Consider the following 22731-nt stretch of genomic DNA (forward strand, 5'->3'; position numbering starts at 1 on the left):
ACCATCATCCGGAAACTCACACACTCCAAGTGGGGAGCAAACCCATCCACCGTCCGAACAACAGCACTGGCTCTCAGCTTCTCTGTTGCCGATTACGCATGTCCTGTCTGGGAACGCTCAACACATGCTGCAAAGCTGTACCCGGCCCTCAATGATTGTTGCCGTATCATCACCGGCTGCCTGAGACAAACACCAAAGGAGCACCTGTACACACTGGCTGGCGTAGCCCCTCCCAACATACAGAGAGCTGTCACCAGCCAAATAGAACGCTCAAAGCAGATGGAAGCAAGGCCCTGACTGAAGTCCAGGAGAAGTTTCTGCTCACTGCCCCTCAGAGACACTGCAGTGACAACCAGAACCCGACTCTGACGAGATCACCAACGAGCCACGCAGAGAAACACCTCAGCGATGAACATCCAGCCGCGGAACGACTGCCCAGTGGTGCCAACTCCAAATGGACCACATGGAAAAGCCTCAACCTTCTACGCACACAAGTCGGGAGGTGCCACACCAACATGGTCAAAGGGGGTTTGCGAACCGACTCAGACACCTGCGAATGTGGGAAGAAGCAGACCATGAGCCATCTCCTGTGTTGTCGACAACTCAATTCACCTGTCACAGCCAATGACCTTTCTGCTGCAAACGACGCTGCCATCCTGTTTGCGGACCACTGGAGGGACACCAAATAGAACAGGAAGGACACGATGAAGAAGAACTAAAAAAAAACTATATTTATAATCGTAAAATTAGGACATTTATAGCATAAAAATAATATAAAAAGATTTAAAAAGAGGACGTCATCTCAGCATTATGTTAGGCAGAAATAACCAATATCATGGCAAAAAAATGGTGCACGAACCTCAATGGGGGGGGGGGGGGGAAACACGACTTGACGTTGATTTGAGTAACACAGACAACAAAACAAGAACAAATCACTGGTCTACGAATTGTACAAATATATATTGAGTTGTTTAATGTTCATTCCGCATTTACAAAACATCTAGTACTGATGTAAAAAATTATATGACATTTGTGTTAAATAAAACTATTTCCTTTCCTTTAATACATTTCAGACTACGAGTAATACTTCTCGATAACTAATTGTTTACTACAGAAAAAAACATATGTTCATCCGTATGATAAGTATGTCTGTATTTTATTTCAGTGTCATCACAGTATTTTCCATTATTGCAATCTTTATAAATATTGACTTTTTTCTGAGACACTAACAATTCTTCTTTCTATTGTAGGTTCTATCTAAATGTACATGTACACATGTTCAATTATATTCACAAATTCAAAATTTTAGTTTGTGGCTTATTAATTTTGGTTTTTACCCATACACCGATGTGTGTTAGAACTGTATACTCAGTACTTTCCCCCGAGTCCTGTGAACAAATACCACGGGCATGTTACTCGGGTGGGGTTCGAACCCACGACCCTTGCAATTCTAGAGCAGTGTCATACAAACTAGACCACCGAGATTGCCCGGTAGCTAGAGGCAGTTTGAATCCTATGTTTTGGCAGCGGGTACCGCAACATCTACATGTATTACATAGTTTGTGGCTTGTTGAGGCTGAGCAGTCTAGTTCAACAGATTCAAGCTGGTGTTGCGGACGTGTGGTGTTGCGGGAGTGTCGTGGCTGAGCGGTTAAGAGCACTGAATTCAAACTCTGGTGTTTCTGATCAGCAGAGTGTGGGTTTGAATCTCCAGTCGTGACACTTGTGTCCTTAAGCAAGACACTTCACCATTGCTTCGTCCATCGGATGGGACGTTAAGCCATTGGTCCCATGTGTTATGTAAAAGAACCCAGTGCACTTTTCGAAAAGAGAAGGGGTTCGCCCCAGTGTTCCTGGTCCCATCCGTAGCAAATTGCGCCACATCACCTTGTAAAGCATTACATGGTGCTATCAGAATTAGGTCTCATAATTCAAACGTAATCCCACATCTTGCCGGAAATACTGTATGTTACAGCGCCAGGAGCGTCACTGAGTGACAGACATGCGCGCTATATAAGAAGCCACAATTATTATTATTATTATTGTCAGCAGTAGAGTGTGGGTTCAATACCTGGTCTTGACACTTGTGCCTTTGAGCAAGGTGCCCGACCATTATTGCTTCATATAAAGATGGGAAAGTATTGCATTCTGTTCTACCTGCCGACTCCTAGTGGACGATACCCATGTCTAGTCCTTAAGGACTGTCAAGGGAGTAACTTTGTTTCAGCCCCAGGAGTGGGTGGCAACGAGCCCCTGGTGATCTGGGTCAACAGCCCAAATCAGTTAAGTGAAGCCCTCACCTTGTAGTGGACATTCGGCCTCGTGATATCTCTTTTTTTTTTAAGACCGGGAAAGAAGGAGCGACAACTTTTATGAATTTTAAAACCAAAACAACTTTGCTTGTATTTCTCTGATGCAATTAAATCATATATTATGTGGTTGTAATGTATGGGTAAATTTAACGACAGAGATGCAACAGTGTGCTGTATCTGTTGTTAAGCACAAGAAATGGCTTAGCACAGATAAATCTCGTTTAGCGGAAACAGCTTACCATCGAAAACACAGAGTAATTTTTATTGTTTGCGACTGGTTCCCTGCTAATTTTTACTTAGCAGAAATGTGTTTGCTAAATCAAAATGATCTGCTTTAAGAAAATGGGTCCTGTGAACTGTATCATTTGTGCTTGTTTATGCCCGAGTTCTAAAACTCGCTAAGCACAAGAACCGCTCTCTCTTCTCCAAACTGTCTTCAATGTTAACTGAAATAAGGATATGTAGTAAGCTGCTTCGCCATGTTAAGCTTATAGTGTAAATAAACTTCTGTGTGTTTCAAACGCTAGCATCCGCATCAGGGGGCGTGTGAAAATCAGCCTCGACGACCATCCCACCGTTGACGTGAGACGACACCCCATTCTGCCCCATCCTCTGCATCTCCATCGAGGAGAGCGGAACAGAGTTTGGTTTAAACCGCTGATTGGTCAACGTCCCCGATGCCTGCGTATTATCCAAATACAGCTTCTTGGTGTTGTTGTCCTCTTCTTCTACATCATTCTCCGGAAGCACCCCTTGTCCAGATTTCCACTTGGACGCCGACCAATACGGTTGGAACTTAGTGCTGTCCGGCCCGTTTATATACCCCAGTTTGATCTTGAGCGTATCCCGTACCCCTCGATGGTAGATGCAGAATATCACGATGATAAGGATGCCTTTGACGATAGCAAGAAGACCGAAGATGTACTCAGCCCCGTTGGAAGAGCTATTCACCATGATGATAAAGAAGACCAACGTCAAGATGATCACAACGATGGCCGTCGAGTAAAAAATATATAACTTCCACAATTTCCAGAATTTGGATGCCGCTTTGGCACCTTCTTCCTCCTCCTCCTCAATGTTTGGTTTTGCCTCATCGTCGAGGATGACATTGCGAGCTGTGAAGCCAAAGGCCACGCCCATTGCAATGAGCATGGCCAGGATGGGAAGAATCACCGTCAGGATGAGATTGTAGATGGGATCCGATGATAAAAAACATCTAGAAAAAAAATTGTATAGATCTTACAAGATGCTTTTATTTGATACCAAAGCATGTAATTTTAGAACAGATGTTCTGTAATTTTCAGTCTATAACCACCACCTCCCGCGGAATATAAGTAGCAGAGCAAGTTTAAGGCCTAAGAATTATTTCACACGCTGCGGCTTTTGGTCTGAAACATTACTGTACATAAGGCCAATCAAATGACCAAAGAGCATGCCAATAAAAATTTGCTTTTTAACCTTAACATGGCCTCTACAATTGTCTCAATAGCGGCAAATTATTTCACTAGTTAAAATAATAATAATAGTACAGAGTTAACAGTTGCAGAGATCGACTCTGCCATAAATTAACACTGCAGCATTAATACTGATTATATAAATTTAAGGCTGTTTCATTATGTTAATTTATTAATTATGTTAATTTATTTAAATATATGCAATGATGCCATTTATATGGTGCTTTTACTTTGGACTACTTTCTACGACTGACCTACCTCATTAAAGTACCCTTACCTTTGAGTTGGTGTGATGTAATGGTTTGGATTGACAGCAACTGTGATGATTACAAAGAGAAACGGGAAACCTGAAACGAACAAACATTGAAAACAATTATACAACAACCTTCAATGAAGATGGTAATAATGACATTATAAAACTTTGACAAGTTAATATTTATTGTCTTCAATTGTGATAAAAATTGTCAAAGGGAGATTCTAACAACATTAATAACACTGCAGTACTAATAGTAACAATAATAATGATTAATTACATTTCTAGTGCGTCCTTTCCATCTGAGGATATTTTAGAGTGCAATTAAAAAAAAAAAATAATTCAATAGACCTTTATGCATTTACGTCATCCAGCCGCCATCTACAAATAAACTGGTGAGGAGACAATGGAAACTCGCAGATTTTTACATTGGGTGCACAGGATTGGCCAATGGACAACCTCATTTTGACCATTAGGCAATGATGTCATATGCATGGTCTATTGGCGGGGGGGGGGGGGGGGGGGGGGGGGGTATCTGCCACCCATACATGTAGTTTTGCCACTGGGAGGCATAGAAAAATTAAAATGCTTAATGCAGTTAATAAGCCAAAACTCAAGATTGCCTGTTAATTGGCACAAGAGTGATGAACATACCCCATACTACTCCAGACACCTTGACCATAAACCACGTTATCACCCACGGTTTCCTCCTGGACAGATCGTAGAGATGAACCCAAGCAATACCCATCCATTCTACCGCTGCAAGCAGACAGTAATGCAGAAGAGACCCAACGATGATGCAACCTGCACCGCTCTGATCGATCCCTACTGCTAGAATCAAGTAGAAGGCGGCAAGGGTCAAGAAAAGACAACAGAGGATCTGTAGCTCACGGCGACTTCTGAACTCCCTGATGATAAAGAAACAAATGGAAGATATATCATTGAAAGACCGTGGACTCTATAAGCCTTTTTGAGGTATGGCGGACACAATGCTACAACACTGTAAAGTTGTGGTACATGTAAATTTGTGCATATTGACCATAGAAATAGAATGTATGTTTATTCAGTGAAGTGCGCATTTTTGGGCGACGCGGCGTTTACACGTTAACCTAATGACCACCAACATGGTGAGCGTGGCATCAGTCGCCGCGTGTGACGCGCGCGTATCACGTCCGCCATACCTCAAAAAGGCTTTTTGGTGATTGTCAAAGACCAATCTTCTCACTTGGTGTATCTCAATATATGCATAAAACAACAAACCTGTGAAAATTTGAAGTTGCGAGATAATGAAAGAAAAAACACCCTTGTCACACCAAGTTGTGTGCTACACGCATACATGTATCACAGATGTTTGATTTCGAGACCTCAAAATCTAATTCTGAGGTCTCGAAATTAAATTCGTTGAAAATTACTTCTTTCTCGAAAACTACGTTTCTTCAGAGGGAGCCGTTTCTTACAATGTTTTATGCTATCAAAGCTCCCAATTACTCGTTACCAAGTAAGGTTTTATGCTAATAATTATTTCGAGTAATTACCAATAGTGTCCACTGCCTTTAAAGGGAATTTTGCATTTGGTAATCACTCTTTTGGCATTTGGTAATTAATGACAATAAAAAGTTACTTAGTTTGAAGTACAGCAGCTTTCGATCGTATGAAGCATTTTGAAAATCATTATCCTCCAACGTTTGAATCTGAGAAACGTAACTATCACATATGTTTTTTCAGATAGTATATTCCAATTACGGATTATTCTTCCTACGTGGACATAACCGCTTAAGATTTTCAGCAAGATATCAAAAAATTCTAACACCTAACAAAATGTTCAAATGTTAGTTTAACTGTATAGACGATGTGACCTCTGACGTCACTCGAAAACCATAACATGATTCGCGCGCATACCGCCGGGTAAATTCTTTGTGTTTTGGCAGGCAGCTAAAAAAGTGTATGCATTCTTACCATGACTATGCGTCTTTTTGCCAAGCGAAACATGACGTATACAGTGTTTTGTCAAGAGAGGGCAGTTTAAATGTAAACATAGGCCACATCGTCTATACATACATCTACATTTGTATAGTTTTAAAACCATCAACTGGTTCCAAAAACCAAAGGTTATACACTGCTTTTAAAGGTAGGGTCATCGGTAAATACTTCCAAAATGAATACGAGTATTATTTTTTTTAACAGCCAAAGTTTAGTTAATGGAAACTCAGGCCCTTTTCGAAACCACGGCTTCAGCTTTGGATTTGGCTTGAGGCTCCGTTCTCTCGTCTGAGGCCCTGAGCGCGTATACGCAAAACACGCGCAAGTTGTCAAAACAACCAGTGGGGCCAAGCTAGCCTGAGCCGAACCTAAAGCCGAAGCCGTCGTTTCGAAAAGGGCCTCAGACTGGTTCCCTGACATACTTGAAAATAAGAAAGAGGATAGCCGCAGCTAGAAGACATATTATGCAGATGACGGCACCAACCCGGACAATAACGCTCACACCTTTGGCACCAGCTGTTCCGCTATCATCAGAATCCTGAAGGGAAATATTCAACATTCAAAAGGGCGTTATACAAATTTAAACATTCATTTCAAGGAAAACATTTAATGCGTAAATGATTAAGGTACTTCAAGAGCGCTCAAGGGATATTGAGAAAGACAGGAAAACAATGACTGATATTATACACATAATGAATGTTTATGAGTGCAATGGTGCGAATATGTTCATGAGTTGAAAGATGGAATGTTCTATTTACAAGGCGGAGCCGAGTTGAATTGAACATTCCAGCTTTCAACGAATGAACATATTCGCACCATTGCACGAATGAAAAACATTCATTATTTGTTTTATATAACATCCAAGTAGATCTTTGTCATATTGATTGAAAGATACAACTTTCAAAACAAACAAAGCGTAGGCCTAAAATTTTTAACTGTAGAAGCCGAATGCTAGTAATTTTACTAATACGCCTTGCAGTAACACTGCTGCGTTACCAAAGAAACGCGCACGCAGTGATGTTTTTACTCAGCTTTTTCATTCCATCCGCTGGCAGCGTGCAATGGTACTTTTCGGATGGAACGAAAAAGCACGGTGACTCAGCGTGCAATGGTACTTTTATTTGCTATCACGTGACGGACAATCCTCCAATCCAAAGGCAAGGATCTGCTAGGGTGTTAAATAAAATTAATTATTCTGACTTATTTTTGTTGGGCGGTACTTTGAACTCACAGCAAAGATGGTAAAAGCAGCCAGCTGGTCACAATGACATTTGACCCTGTCGATGGTCTCTGTGCTATTCAGCATGCAGGTGAGTCCTGACCAATCACCATGACCGTTGTTTAGACTTTGGTCCCAAGAACGGCATCCCACATTGGTCACTTGAGGATCCAGCTGGGAATGAAGTGAAGAAGTACTATCATACATGTACCAGGTGTGGATTTCACAAAGAGTTAAGACTAGTCTTATCTCAACTTAGGACAAGTTATTCATCCTTACTTCCCAGGTCAAAATTCTAGTTGAACCTAGTTAAACTGTGTTTAACTGGAACTAGTTGAAAACCAGATGATAAACTAGTTAAACACAGTTAAAACTAGTTGGTTTAATATGGAAAATGGACAGACACCAACTGGTTTATAATTTAAACCTAGTTGAACACAGTTAAACCTAGTCCAAACCAGTTGGTTAATATGGAAAATGGACGAGTTTGGTCACTATCCAGTTGAACCAGTTGACCCCAGTTAACTGGGTTCAACTGGAATTTTGACCTGGGTTAGGATCAGCCATATGTTTTTAATATCTCCTAGGACTAGTTCTAACTCATTGTGAACTCGACCCCTGGCATGCCTGGCAAGTTAAATCTACTGCAAACCAGATATATATTGATACCTCACCATGCATGCCCCACAAATCCCTTATGTTATCATAGGTTACATGGGACAGACAGTTTGACTTTCATAGCTGTTTGATTAGCAAAGAATATTTTATAAATTGTTTGTTCCCCTTACCCTTAGGCCTACAGCTCGACTTTGACAAAAAACTTAACAGTGAAACTTAACAATTGCAATTTATATTGCACCTCTTACACCAAAATAATCAAAAGGTGCATAACACTTGCACAGAATGGAAGAAAATATAAAGAAACATGACTGGTTGCCAGGCTACTGCCCAAACCACAGTATGCGAATACATCAGGGCCCAATTTGATAGAGCTGCTAAGCACAACAAATTGCTTAGCATGAAATTTCTTCCTTGATAAAAACAGGATTACCAAGCGAATTTCCATTTGTTGCATATTGCTTGTTACTGGCATTTAATTGTTGTTTGCTTATTCTGAAAATTTTGTGGAAATTTGGTTTGTAATCCTGTTTTTATCAGGGAAGAAATTTCATGCTAAGCAAATATTTGTGCTTAGCAGCTCTATGAAATTGGGCCCCGTTTGCCAACAGATATTTAATAGTTGTATACTTATTACATGATAGGCCTATCCCTGCTGGCATCAGTAATGTTTTGACCTTTTCAGGAGACAGACGCCTCTAACCATATCTATGCCTAACTGGCAAGGTGACCATAGAAGAAAGGCAAACAAAATACATAAAATAAAAATACAATTAATAACACTCAAATGCAGTATAGTGAATTTAAGAAAAAAATGAATAATATTTAAAATTATCTTTGTTGTCCACACACTTGCAAGCATAGTGATATGTGACACACAAAAGACACAAAGAACAATTACATTCAAAACACTAAAATACAATAATGAACATAGGATGAATAAAAACGAATAAAAGTCAATGTGCTGTACACACACTTGCAAGCATAGTGATAGGTGACAAACGAAAGATACAAAAGAACAATTCAATTCAAAACATTAAAATGCAATATTATAATGAATATAAGGTATAATGAAAAACAATGAACATTATAACCATTGTTCTCCACACACTTCAAGCATATTGATAGGTGACAAACAAAAGACACAAAAGTACAATTCCATTCAAAACATTAAAATGCAATATCATGAATATAAGGTAGGAATGAATAAAAACGAATAAAAGTCAATGTGCTGTACACACACTTGTAAGAATATTGATAGTTAACAAACACATTTACATTACTTGCTAAGCACAGAAAGTATTGCTCATAGAAACAGGTTACCAGCCAAAGTAATATGAAGTTTACATTGTTGTGATTGGTGCCCTACTCAATAGTTGCTAGGCAAAGAAGTTTGTCAAGCAGTAGTTTCTGCTTAACAGCTTTATGAAATTGGTCCCTGAGGTGGTCAAATTGGATGATTGAGGCGGGGATGGAGGGGTCGCTGTTGGGGTGGGGATGAAGGGGTCGAGGTTGGGGTGGGGTTAGAGGAGAAGTTGTGGAACCTTTTTTCAAAATTTGATCAGTTCTTACCGGTTTGAATCTTGTAATAACAGTCACCTGAGGAGATTGAGTTGCTCTAATGTCTGCCGTTACAACACGACCATTGATGGTGGACGTCGCTGTCGTTGTTGTTACGTCAGCATTTACGGACTGAAAGAGCTTTCCATTGTGGTAGATGACGAACATTGTCCGCACATTGGTTGAATCTGTAATCAATAGCAAGAAAGTAAATTAACACCGAAGGACTCATAACCCCTTGCATGATGTGAAATGCGCTCCCACACAATGTGCGTCTACCAATTCAACTATTTTGGGAGTTGGATCCATTGTGTACATTTTGACTACCAAAATGGCGAACAGATGATATGTGCATGTAAGTGTGTTGCAAGTTGTGCAATAGGTCAATAGGGGTGCTGGGAAAAAAAAGCATGATACTTGGGCCTTAGGAAAAAAGTTGAAATAAATATTGTGGAAGTACAAGAGTCCTTTACTAAAAAAGGACAACCATTCATCAAAAATACAAAGCCAACACCATAACATCTCAAACAAATTCAATATATAAATCTCAAGCAATTTATATACTCTTAAAAATTAGCAGCAGTACACAAAACAACAGTAATACAACAGTATTTGAAAACAGCTTAAATCTTCACATAGTACATGTACAATACAATAATGACCAACCTAAAGCCAGGTTCATACTTCCTGCGAACTCGAATGCGATGCAAATTTGACGTCACAACCCCTCTTTCGCTGCGATATTCGCAAGAGAGTTGAGCACAACTCAACTCAGTGCGAATTTCGTTGCGAATTTGTGACGTCAACATTCGCATCGCATTCGCATTCGCAGGAAGTATGAACCGGGCTTAACCCTAAAGAATACAGCATTCATGGAAAACACAACTACGCGATGACATCTCAAGACACACAGTATAAAAGCAACTACATATCTTCACAAGAAAGTAGTGGTAGTAGTTCACAATTGATAAAATAGCACAGTAACGTACAACAGTAGACCGCATTAGCCGGCTTGAACACCGAGGGCGTACTTAGTATGCCTATACAGTGATAATTTATTTGAATTACCTGTAATAACCGGTCCCTCTACCTTGATGTGGACGTACGCCTCACTGTTAGGCAAGAGCAACAACGTTCTGCCTGTAAACAGACCAATGCTGCCCTCTGTCAACGGCGCATCTACGATCGGACCGACCACAGATCCAAAACTTATCCACTCATCCTGAATCTGAGGTTGCTGAATGTCCAGCAGTGACGCCGCGATGTTTTGATGAACTGACACGTACTCGACGGCTGACCCAGCGAGGGCAGTGTTTACTAGGATGGTGCGGAGTGATTGGACGATACGCGTGGAGCTGCTGGATTGTTTCTCTGCTAACCTGAAGATTTCGGCGTCTTGTTGTAAGAGGTTGCTTAGCAACCGTAGGACTGCATCCAGGAGCTGTTAATACAGGAATAGGAGAAAGAAATATGGGATTGAATGAGTTTACTTTGAATCGGGACAATCAACTCCCTCTGAAGTAATACAATTTAGACAGGTCCCCTGCGTTTATCTCTCCACCCGGGGTAAATGGGTACCTGTGAGAGCAGAGATGGTTCTTGTGGCTAGTATCTTAGTGCGCTACATATTTGTTGCACAGGCTGTATATTCCCCAGGGAGCTAAGATGGTTTAAGGAATGAAATGGCCCATTGATCAGGGTAATAATGTTGGAAGCGCTTTGAGACATGGTGTATAAAGCGCGAAATAAAAACCAAATATTATTATTATTATTATTATTCCCAATGACTTGTTTTGAGAGTAGAGGGAGATATGATTTTATATTACCTGTGTACTGATGACGTTCAGCTCAGCCACATACTCCAGGATAAATGCCACTGAGTCCATGCCAGACTCTGTGATATCTTCCACCTCGTTAAGTAAGATGCCAGCACGGTCTACTCCATCCAACACGATGGAACCATTCTGCAAAATCTACAGTCAAGAGAAATCGTTATTAAAAACTGGTAAAAGCTCTGTAAAATTAAGTAACCAGCCGTCGATTTCATCAAACTCTTCCTAACTTAGGATTAATTTTAAGACTTAGGACTAGTTAAGTTCCGTATTCGAATACGTAGGAATCATTGAACCCATCCTAAGTTAGGACGAGCACTCGTCCTAACTCGAGATAGGAATAATCCTGGCGTTTTGTGAAATCGGCTGCAAGATCTTCAGCTGTGGTTAATTCAACAGCTTAAAATTAAGACAACAGACCGAATGGTAAACCTGGTTACCTAGCATGAGGGGGTTTAGCCTGTAGAAGTAGAATTTACAATTTTTTCTTAAAAGGACAATCTTGCCCTGGTAGAGGGCACCTCCCCCTTACTAAAGGCACCACAGCAAACCCTGGCATAAGCAGGGTGCATCAACGAGTCATATCGTGCCTGGGCTTACTATAGGGCAATACAACAAATGTCTCATCAATGTCAAGATACTTTTAAAGGGACACGTTGCCTTGGATCGGACGTGTTGGTCTTTGAAAAGCATTTGTAACCGTTTCTTATGAAATGCATATATAGATGTTTTATAAGTAGAACATAATGATCAACACAAGTATGACTCGAAATTGAACGGTTTTCCTTTTACGTCGCGAACTAACACGGTCGGCCATTATATGGAGTCAAAATTTTGACTTCACAAAATTGTCGACCGTGTATCTTAAAATCATCTAACTAACCATTTGCATTTCATAACAAACGGTTTCAAATGCTTTTCAAAGACCAACTCGACCAATCCAAGGCAACGTGTTCCTTATAGTGATGAGATTCTTTAACCAAAGACACGAGGGGGTTCGGGACCACTTTAAGATTTCTTACCTCATTATAGATGGCTAACAGCGAATCGTCGACCTGAATGATCTTCCCGCAATCCAGACAGATATACGGCTCCCACTGAGCATGCCCAGGAGGTACTGGAGAGCGACTGCAAGAACGTCGGCCGAGTGACCTCTCACCAACTGCAAGATAAACAAGAAATGGATTTGGTTGTCAGAACATAAGGGTGTCAGAAGTTGAGTCCTTTTCACACTGTGCCTCTTATCCCAGTGGAGTAAAGCCCCACGGTTACCACAGCGCACTTAGAAAGTGCCTCGTGGAAGTGTCCTGGCCGAGCGGTAAAGAGCACCGAATTCAATCTCTGGTGTTTCTGATCAGCAGAGTGTGGGTTCGGATCCCCAACCGTGATACTTGTGTCCTTAAGCAAGACACTTCACCATTGCTTTGTCCTTCGGACGGAACGTAAAGACGTTGATCCCACATGTTGTGTAACACATGTGAAAGAACCCAGTGCACTTATCGAAAAGAGTGTTCCTGGCTATATGCGCCGTAAACACCTGGTAAACCCTTATAAGGTCCTACATAATTGGGTCTCAGGCGCTGAGTATATACAAACTTTCAGAAAGATAGGTTATTGCAGAGATATATTCTGAGACCCAATTATTTTGCACCTTACAAGGTGCTACAGCGCATACAGCAGACACAGCCAAGAACAACGGGGTGAACCCCGTCTCTTTTTGATAAGTGCACTGGGTTCATTTACATGCGTTACACAACACATGGGACCAACGGCTTTACGTCCCATCCGAAGGACGAAGCAATGGTTGAGTGTCTTGCCCAAGGACACAAGTGTCGTGGCTCAAGGAATGAATTAAATGGCCTAGTGACCAGAGGCTATGACGTTGGAGCACTTTGAGAAGCTCTTCGGGTATGAAAAGGGCAGTATCATTATTACTATAGGGGTGTCGGAACAAAGGTGTGTAACCATATATTCAATTTCCCCCGATACGGTGCATAGAAAATTACCAATACTTTTAAACTTAGGTTCACTGTTACAAAGAGCTATAAATGAACAACACCTACCGTACTTGGTTCCAACTGGACACAGCTCTTCAGTTCCTGTGTCTGTCTCTACTAGAGTTACAGGCCATGTCAAAGTACCAAAATGCGTCATGATTACTTCACGTAGACAGTAGCTCACTGAGCGGAATGAATAAGAAACTTTGTGTTAAAGCCATTGGACACTTTCGGAACAGAAAAAAAAGAAAAAGTTCACAGATTTACAAATAACTTGGAGGGTTTACAGAAGGTAATGGTGAAAGACTTCTCTTGAAATATTATTCCATGAAATGCTTTACTTTTTAAGAAAACATTAAAACAATTATCAATTCTCAATAGCAAGAATTACGGATTTATTTTAAACACATGTGATGACAAGGCGAAAAGTGCAGAAACAAGGGTGGGTTTTCCCGTTATTTTCTCCTGACTCCGATGAACGATTGAGCCTAAATTTTCACAGGTTTGTTATTTTATATATAATTGTGATACATGAAGTGTGGGCCTTTGGACAATACTGATTACCGAAAGTGTCCAATTGGCTTTAAAGGCACTAGACACTCTTGGTAATTGTCAAAGACCAGTCTTCTCACTTGGTGTATATCAAAATATGCATAAAATAAAAAAAACTGTGAAAATTTGAACTCAATCGGTCGTTGAAGTTGCAAGATAATAATAACAGAAAAAACACCCTGGTCACATGAAGTTGTGTGCTTTCAGATGCTTGATTTTGTGACCTCAAATTCTAAATCTGAGGTCTCGAAATCAAATTCGTGGAAAATTACTTATTTCTCGAAAGCTATGTCTTTTCAGAGGGAGCCGTTTCTCACAATGTTTATCACCTCCATGGTTTTGTACTATCAACAGCTACCCATAACTCGTTACTACATGTAAGTAAGGTTTTTGATGCTAATAATTATTTTGAGTAATTACCAATAGTGTCCATTGCCTTTAAACTTTCTTGTTACCTAACTTAAATTGTTTTGACAAAAAACAACTGCTGCTTACCAAATTGTTTGACTTGTCAAAACTTGAAAATTGTGTATGTCAAGCAGGGTTACTGTCTGTCCAAGGTTAGCCATTTTGGGAAACAAAATGCCAAGAACAGTTGCTTTGCCTGAATCCATCATAGTCAGTAAAATATTGGGAATGAGTTTAGGAAGTTTTTGAGAGAAGACAAAAAATAATAATAATCTGAATCTGTGAAACATCTAATCAATGTTAACAGTGTTAATCAGCAATAATATTTGCAAAGCCATTTCGTTGAGATTTCAAATAGCTCAGGCTGTGTGGATTGTGAGGTATTAAAGGCAGTGGACACTATTGGTAATTACTCAAAATAATTGTTAGCATAAAAACTTACTTGCTTACGAGTAATGGGGAGCTGTTGATAGTATAAAACATTGTGAGAAACTGCTCTCTAAAGTAACGTAGTTTTTGAGAAAGAAGTAATTTTCACTGAATTTGATTTTAAGACCTCAGAATTAGATTTTTCTCAAAATCAAGCATCTGAAAGCACACAACTTCTTTTTTCTTTCATTATTATCTCGCCACTTTGACGACCAAACGAGCTCAAATTTTAACAGGTTCATTATTTTATGCATATGTTGAGATACATCAAGTGAGAAGACTGGTCTTTGACAAATACACATAGTGTCCAGTGTTTAAGGATGGGACCCGCATACACTGATTCCCAGCAAAAACTCGCTGACCACAGCGGGGTGTGCGAGCATTGGAATTACCCTTTTTGGGATCTAATCAAGATTAACTGAATTGAATGGGAGACTTTGGGACGCTAGGTGGCAGCAGACTAACCAGGTAAGTTTTCATTGTTTACGTAGTTCTGAGCATGCGCGCATTACCACAAACAATGGATTTACCTGGTAAGTCTGCTGCCACCAAGAATCCCGAAAGTCACCCATTGAATAGACCCTTCCCATGAAATATGTTAACTGCACACAGCGCGTGGGCACTAACAGTTTGGTTGGCAAAATGAGGGAAAATCGCGCTGTTTTGTACATGGCTAATGGCTGCGTGACGCAGACGCGATTGCGCGTCTGCTTAGTGCACAACTCTATGGTGTTTGCCAACCAATAGGGTTTGTACGCATGCGTAAATGTAATTAGCATATTTCATGGGAAGGGTCCATTGAATTGGGCCTTACCTGAGTTAGACAAACTGGAAACGAACCCAGGATACACTGAAGACGTTATAGCCACCGTCCTGAGCCGTGAAGATAGAAATGACTCTGTCATCAAATCATCGTTTGTACTCAAGATGCATTCTAAGGTAGTTCCAGTAGACTGCCCTATTGGAGTTGGGCTCATCAGAATGACTGAAGCATCGAGGAGAACCGTACCGCTGGATGGGGGTGGCTTCTGAATCAAAGGAGAGAGTTGACTTACAATCTGAAAATAAAAAAGTAAGGACAAAAATTAAAGGAACGTTACAGAATTGGTAAGAAACAAAAATCGTGAAGATCACAGATTTACATAAAACTTACACGGTCAAATGATGATGATAGTTGAAAACATCCCTTGAAATATTTCTGTCTGAAATTTCATATTTGCGTTTTATTCATTTTTGTTTTGGCATCGATGCAATGCAAAATTTGTATCGGTTTTTCACTATTCTCTCGTGACCCAGAAGGTCGATCGATCTCAAACTTCTACAGGTTTGTCAGTTTATGTATATGGTGGATTACATAAAGTGCTTACACTGCCAGCAACTGTTTTGCTAGCAAAACCAATTCTGTAATGTTCCTTTAAGATAAGAACAACAATAAAAAGAATGTTAATATAATAATAATAATTTCAAAGTCTTAAATAGCACACGTACAATGTATCTACCAAACAAGGTGCTCAAGGTGCTGAGTATACACAAACTTTTAGAAAGATTGGTTATTGCAGTGATGAATTCTGTGACCAAAATATGTAGCACCTTATAAGGGTTAGCAAGCTGCTACAGCGCATTTAGCAGCCACAGACAGAAACATCGGGGCGAACCCCTTCTCTTTTCGATAAGTACACTGGGTTCTTTTACATGCGTTACGTCCCATCCGAAGGACGAAGCAATGGTTAAGTGTCTTGCTAAAGGACACAAGTGTTACGGCTGGGGATTCGAACCCACACTCTGCTCATCAGAAACACCAGAGTTTGAATTCGGTGCTCTTAACCACTCGGCCACGACACTTCAAATTATTATACAAATAATGAATGTTATGAGTGTAATGGTGCAAATATTTTCATGAGTTGAAAAATGGAATGTTCTTTTTAAGAGGCGGAGCCGAGTTGAATGGAACATTCCATCTTTCAATGAATGGAAATATTCTCACTATTGCACGAATGAAAAACATTATTTTTGATTCTTATGTAACATTCAAGTAGGTCTTTGTCATTTTGATTGCAGGATACAACTTTCAAAACAAACAAAGTGTACAATATTTAATCGTGACATTACACCCATTTCTTTTGGTTCGGCATGATTGGATTCAACAGTGACCAAGTGCTTTCTGTGCCGCTGCATAATTGTGAGAAACGCGGGCGTCGTAATTTAGTATGTGCATACATGTAGCAGTAACTGTACTGGTGCATTATCAACTATTCCTTTATAAATGTAGATTTATACAATTAAACTAACATGAACAAATTTCATTTCAAAAGACTGCGCTTTTGAGGTATCGCCAAAAATCCGGAGGGAATATGTCTATGCAGGAAGAATAATCCCTGAGAAGCGTCACCGACATCTTTTCATATGACCACATAATTACTTGGTAGTAAAATGTTTCTCAAAATGTTGTACATACATGTACTGTCGAAAGTTGCTGTGGGCTTTTAACCAAAAGTTTTTATTGCCATTAATTTTGAAAGTGATTACCAATTTCCTTGACGGTCCAAATGAACAGGGGTAGTAGTAGTGTCAGGCAAATTGATGTAATGTTTAAAAGCACCTATAAATATGGGAACAAAAGGGTAGCGACGAATACGAACTACTGTACTCTTTTATTCCCTTTCATAAATGCCCTTTTGTTAAAAAACGTAGAAAATTACAATTAGAGACACTTTGACAATCTGCTTCAGAGTGAAAATTTGAGGTTTGTACATATTTTATATACTAATAGCTATGAATTCTGTTCTGCGTGATAAAATTGACGTACTTGAGCTTGCGCACCCGACACGCGGAAGCCAGCTGATCTTTAGCAGCTCCAGCTGGTCTTTTATCAACCGTTTAAACGCTCCCCAAGTGACACACTCTCCACCAATAGGGATAGCGAAATTGTCTGGGGTATTTATGAGTGCCTAATTACTAACAACCTAATATATCTTACCTCATTTTCGAATGCAGTGGCTGTACTTTTAAAAAGTTGGTCATCCGGATTTGCGAACCTCAAGTTATATTCCAAGTTGCTTATCGATGTCGTCATAAGGAAAATATTCTCGTAGTTGACCTCGGTTGTGACGATAGTTGCTGATTGGTCAGAGCTTAGTGCACACACGCTCAGAAGCCCATCATCTCCCTGTTTGGATGCCAACATTGTTAAAAACTTTCATTTAATTGTCAGATTTATGACCACAGTTTAATAATAATACTAACACACACACCTTTGTTTTGTTTTGAATGATCTTCCCATCAAGGGAACTCGGCAAACTCCCACAAAGGGATATAAACACCAAGCTGGCAACAACCAATCTCTCTCATACAAACATTGGTTTAACGTCTATGATTACGAACTACACAAATCAAGAAATTGTGATTCAGTAACTAGACGACAATATTTATTCTAGTCATTGTGAAATCAGTGGTTAGCTGGGGGATTCGAACCCACAACCTTGTGATTGCAAGTCCAGCAGTCTAACCACTTGACCACGGTGACACGTTTATATAGCTCGTTATTTTTTCTATAAGGTACTGTATGCGGAGCTACATTCGATGTACAACACCAGTTTAATTAGTACATCTACACGAGATGGTTTACAAGGTCCTGTAGTGCAACCTGCAGCCAGAAAACACAGAGGCCAACCCTTTCTCTTAAAGGCAGTGGACATTATTGGCAGTTACTCAAAATAATTATCGGCATAAAACCTTTCTTGGTGACGAGTAATGAGGAGAGGTTGATGGTATAAAACATTGTGAGAATTGGCTCCCTCTGAAGTGCCATAGTTTTCGAGAAAGAAGTAATTTTCAACGAATTTGATTTCAAGACCTCAGATTTAAAACTTGAGGTCTAGAAATCAACCATCTAAACGCACACAACTTCGTGTGACTAGGGTGTTTTCTTCTTTCATTATTATCTCGCAACTTTGATGACCGATTGAGATCAAATTTTCACAGGTTAGTTATTTTATGCATGTTGAGATACACCAACTGTGAAGGCTAGTCTTTAACAATTACCAATAGTGTCCACTGCCTTTAATTACTGAAAAGTGTAATGGGTTCTTTCTGTCAGGACACAAGTGTCATGACCGGGACTCGAACCCATACTCTGCTAATCATGCTAGTCAGAAACACCAGAGCTAGAGTCTAGTGTTCTTGACCGACCACTCGGCCTTAACATGCCACACACCCATTATTAAGGGCACTACTTACCAAGGAAATATATACATTTGCGACCCACAGAAGTCTGTTCTCAGCAGGGTGCCATATGTACAGTAGCAGGCGGGGTGCCATACGTGTATTTGTGAGCACTACTTATGACAGCATATTGAATTGAATGGTTTATTGGACATACTGCACTTATACCCCATAGAATTCCACGCTTTAAACATTGTGGTAAACAATGCCATGAAACTAAGACCAAGCCAGTGCACAAACTCTTTGGTGGTTCAATAGATTCATACAAAATAGATATATCCAAACAGTATATTGTCCAATGCTAGTTTATAGACCATGTGAACTTTGTTTACTATAAGTGTGACCTTGTACATTCTTTGGCTAGTCTGGCAGGCAAGATACTGCACCGACTATTTTGTGTCATAATTTCCACATACTGTAAGTCCAATAGTTATGAAAGTAAAAGCTGGACAAGTTTTGAGATGTACCCCTTTCATCATTAAAAAAGTTGATAAGAGTTAGACAGTGAAATCTCCATAAAATATAAGATTTTATGTTTTCTTCCATTAGGCTGTGTACAAATCTAGCCTGCAGGAAGTCCAAAATTTGTGGTTCTTTTGTAAACATGTGATGTCACAGGTTACATCGTCTATATGTGGGAGGTTTATTCTCAACCTTGGTGAAGTATTTATAATAATAAAGACTTGTAATGCGCACATATCCACCCTGCTGGGTGTTCCTTTTGTCATATAAGTTACTGCAGATTCTGTTTGTGAAGGGTGTCCATGCAGCAATTTTAGATGAAAATAACACAGACAACCATTTTAGCAATGTTATAAGTTATCACACAAGCGCGAGTGGAATACGGAAAAATATAGCGCTTCTGCGTCCCATATCCAATGAGGCCGCAGACGCGCTACGTATATTTTCCATATTTCCACGAGCGCGCAGGTGATAACGTAGTTATCTTCAAGCAAACTTGGCGCGTGACGATGATAGAACACACAAGACGCAGGTAGTGATATTAGCCGTGCAATATAGGTTTTTATCACCACTCCACTCTGCAAATCTGATTGGAGGATTAGCACGTACTTGAAGATAAGTTGTGTTGTCCTTTATATTTTATTTGGAGGCATTTATCAATACAGTTTATTTCTTTGTAAATACAACTGATCCTTTTTATCAAATTTCTGTACAAATACGTCATGTAGGACAGATATTTGCCCCCCCCAAAAAAAAAAAAAAAAAAATAATTCAGAAACAATCAAGACAGCTAAGGGAGTATACCCCATGTGTGAACTACTGGTACAGCCAGAACTTTAAGAAGCCAGGTACAAACAATAAGTGGAATGAAAGATGCAGGTCGGACTTTGATCAAGTTTTCAAGATGTGAAAATTAACTTCTCAATCAAACAAATGTGTACAATAGACAGTCCCAAGTTGACTTGGGTACGAGATGACTTGGGTAAGAGTCGACTTGGGTACGAGTCGACTTGGGTACGAGTCGACTTGGATACGAGTTGACTTGGATACGAGTTGACTTGAGTACGAGTTGACTTGGGTACGCATGGGTATGAGTTCACTCGGAGTCTAAGTTAACCTGGATACAAATTTGATTAACCTGGGTACGAGACAACCTGGGTTGGAGTTCTCCTGGGTACGAGCTCTCCTGGGTACGGGTTCTCCGGGGTACAATATTTGCAGTTTTAAATATATTACTTGAAGATTATTGTTTTGGTATGTGAAAAGTGGCAATTACAAAATCTTTTGTCAACATAGTTTACAATTACCGTCTCTCTTGACCACTATGAGGAATTAAAAAAAAAAAATGTAATGAAAAAAGAATGGCAAACTCACCCCTGTGTAGTTTTGTGCAATAGTACAAGAAACCAGAATCAGCAAAATCAGCAATGTTTGATGAACACCACCGCAAGACATTTGACGACTCATGTTGGGATAAAAACTTGAAATCGCTCCTCTGTGACGACACTCTTTGATGAAATGAAGCAAGAGAGAGAGGGAGTACGGCAAGTCAGATGTTCGCATCCAACCCGTTTCTTTTTTTTTGTATAGTTTCTGTTCGAGTCTCTCTCTGGTCAAACTTGATGCTCTCTCCTCTTTTACAAATTGTGCTCGGGATCGTCCAATTGCAAACAAATCAGCTTCTACAAATCCAAATGCTCAATACGACTGTTAATAATACCAACTCCACTGGTAAAGAATGTACATGCGGCGGCAAAAGTGAAAGTTATTTCACTGCATTATCACTCAATTGAAGTCATGAACCACAGACTATTTCAGAAGGAATTTCACTTCAGGTAAAGATGGGGTCTAGTTCACTACAACAGTACATGGTGGAGTTGATACAATGTGTAAAGTTTTAATAGATGTTTTAGATGGCAAATAACTTTCTAATGGTGAATAAAACAAACTTGAATTGGCAAGAATTATAACCATATCTATGTATACACCGGAAGCATGCAGGGAAACCCATTGAAGTGTACCAAAGTACCCACTGCAGAGAGGTACATGACTACACCCATATACCTGTACCCTATTGTACCCGCTTTTAGGGGGGTATTGTGGGTGGGTAGTCAGGTGTGACAGGTGACCTGTTGAAGGTGGAGACACTCTGTGATGTCATGGGGGGGGGGGGGTATGGGGATGACACAGAGGTGGGTTATTTACTGTCAATAGTAGACTTGCACAGTCTGTTCTGTAATTTAATCAACACAACAAGTGAAATGTATCTTGGTCAAGAAAATTATCGAAACGTATCTTGTTAACTTAATGAAATAAATTGATCAAATGGAAATAAAATGTACTTTGTTAAAAAAAACAAATCAAGAAAGTTTATAAAATAAAAATGAATATTACCTTGTTAACTAGAAAACATAAAGACAAATTAAATGAAAATGAGACATACTTTTTGAAACTAAATAAAGTACAAAGCAAATAATCAAATATAAATGAAATGTACCTCATTATCTAAAAAAAAAAAAAAAAAAAAAGTGATAAAATAAAAATGAAATGTCGAAGACGTTAACGTTTCATGGAGCACCTTTTAAGGGTTTACAAGGTGCTGTCAGAAACACCGGGGCAAACCCCCTCTCTTAACAGCAATATGTGTAACTGGGTTCTGTGAATTGCATTACACAACACACACGACCTTCCTTCGACTTTCATCCCATTCGACGAAGCAATAATGGATAAGTGTCACGACTCGGACTCGAACCCAAACACCAGAGCTCGAGTCTGGGGTTCTTAAAGCCATTGGACACTTTTGGTAAACAGTATTGTCCAAAGGTCCACACTTCGTGTGTCACAATTATATATAAAATAACAAACCTGTGAAAATTTACGCTCATCGGTCATCGGAGTCGGGAGAAAATAACGGGAAAACCCATACTTTGTTTCCGCACGTTTCGTGTCATGACATGTGTTTAAAATAAATCCGTAATTCTCGTTAGCGAGATTTGATAATTGTTTTAATGTTTTCTCAAAAAGTAAAGCATTTCATGGATTAATATTTCAAGAGAAGTCTTTCACCATTACCAAGTTATTTGTAAATCTGTTAACTTTTTTCTTTTTTTCTGTACCGAAAGTGTATATTGGCTTTAACCGCTCGGCTACACCACATATAAAGACAGATAGCTTTACAGAAAATAGATGCATGAATTAAAGTAAAACAAAACAAATAATTAATTTTAACACGGTTCACTTTTTTTGATCATATTATTTTATTGAGCAATATCGTTGTAGAACAGTAACAGCTAAACAATTTAACATTAAATGGACAAAATTATATCAACTAAGTTTCTTATCAAAGGGACACTACAATCACCATTAATGTGTCATCAAGAACTTCCTGGTAAATAATTTAAATGCCAGAGAAACTTATTCTGGAGATGAAGAAA

The 22731-nt window shown here is 39.6% G+C and overlaps 1 protein-coding gene across 1 annotated transcript; it reads right to left on the reverse strand.

Annotated features, from left to right (window-relative positions):
• Positions 1 to 2052: 2052 nt before the first annotated feature.
• On the reverse strand, positions 2053 to 20791 carry LOC117293045 (adhesion G-protein coupled receptor G4-like). Its single transcript, XM_033775258.1, has 13 exons — positions 20672 to 20791; positions 17592 to 17780; positions 15429 to 15672; positions 13292 to 13408; positions 12251 to 12390; positions 11223 to 11369; positions 10465 to 10837; positions 9409 to 9584; positions 7231 to 7392; positions 6422 to 6537; positions 4674 to 4927; positions 4044 to 4113; positions 2053 to 3528 (listed from the first exon to the last, which is right to left on the reverse strand). Exons 1-13 carry the CDS (start codon positions 20762 to 20764, stop codon positions 2829 to 2831), a joined length of 2781 nt encoding a protein of 926 aa, XP_033631149.1. The 5' UTR covers positions 20765 to 20791; the 3' UTR covers positions 2053 to 2828.
• Between the last annotated feature and the right edge of the window lie 1940 nt (positions 20792 to 22731).

The sequence above is a fragment of the Asterias rubens genome, chromosome 7 (assembly GCF_902459465.1).
Source record: "Asterias rubens chromosome 7, eAstRub1.3, whole genome shotgun sequence".
NCBI lineage: Eukaryota > Metazoa > Echinodermata > Asteroidea > Forcipulatida > Asteriidae > Asterias > Asterias rubens.

What these genes read in the sequence shown, in the direction of transcription:
- LOC117293045 (XM_033775258.1), bottom strand. Translation starts at nt 20,764, where the DNA reads ATGAGTCGTCAAATGTCTTGCGGTGGTGTTCATCAAACATTGCTGATT. An exon ending in TCCAGTTGGAACCAAGTACG is followed by an intron (nt 12,391 to 13,291) that starts GTAGGTGTTGTT and finishes TTTATCTTGCAG; the next exon opens with TTGGTGAGAGGTCACTCGGC. An exon ending in TTATTACAAGATTCAAACCG is followed by an intron (nt 7,393 to 9,408) that starts GTAAGAACTGAT and finishes CTTCATTCCCAG; the next exon opens with CTGGATCCTCAAGTGACCAA.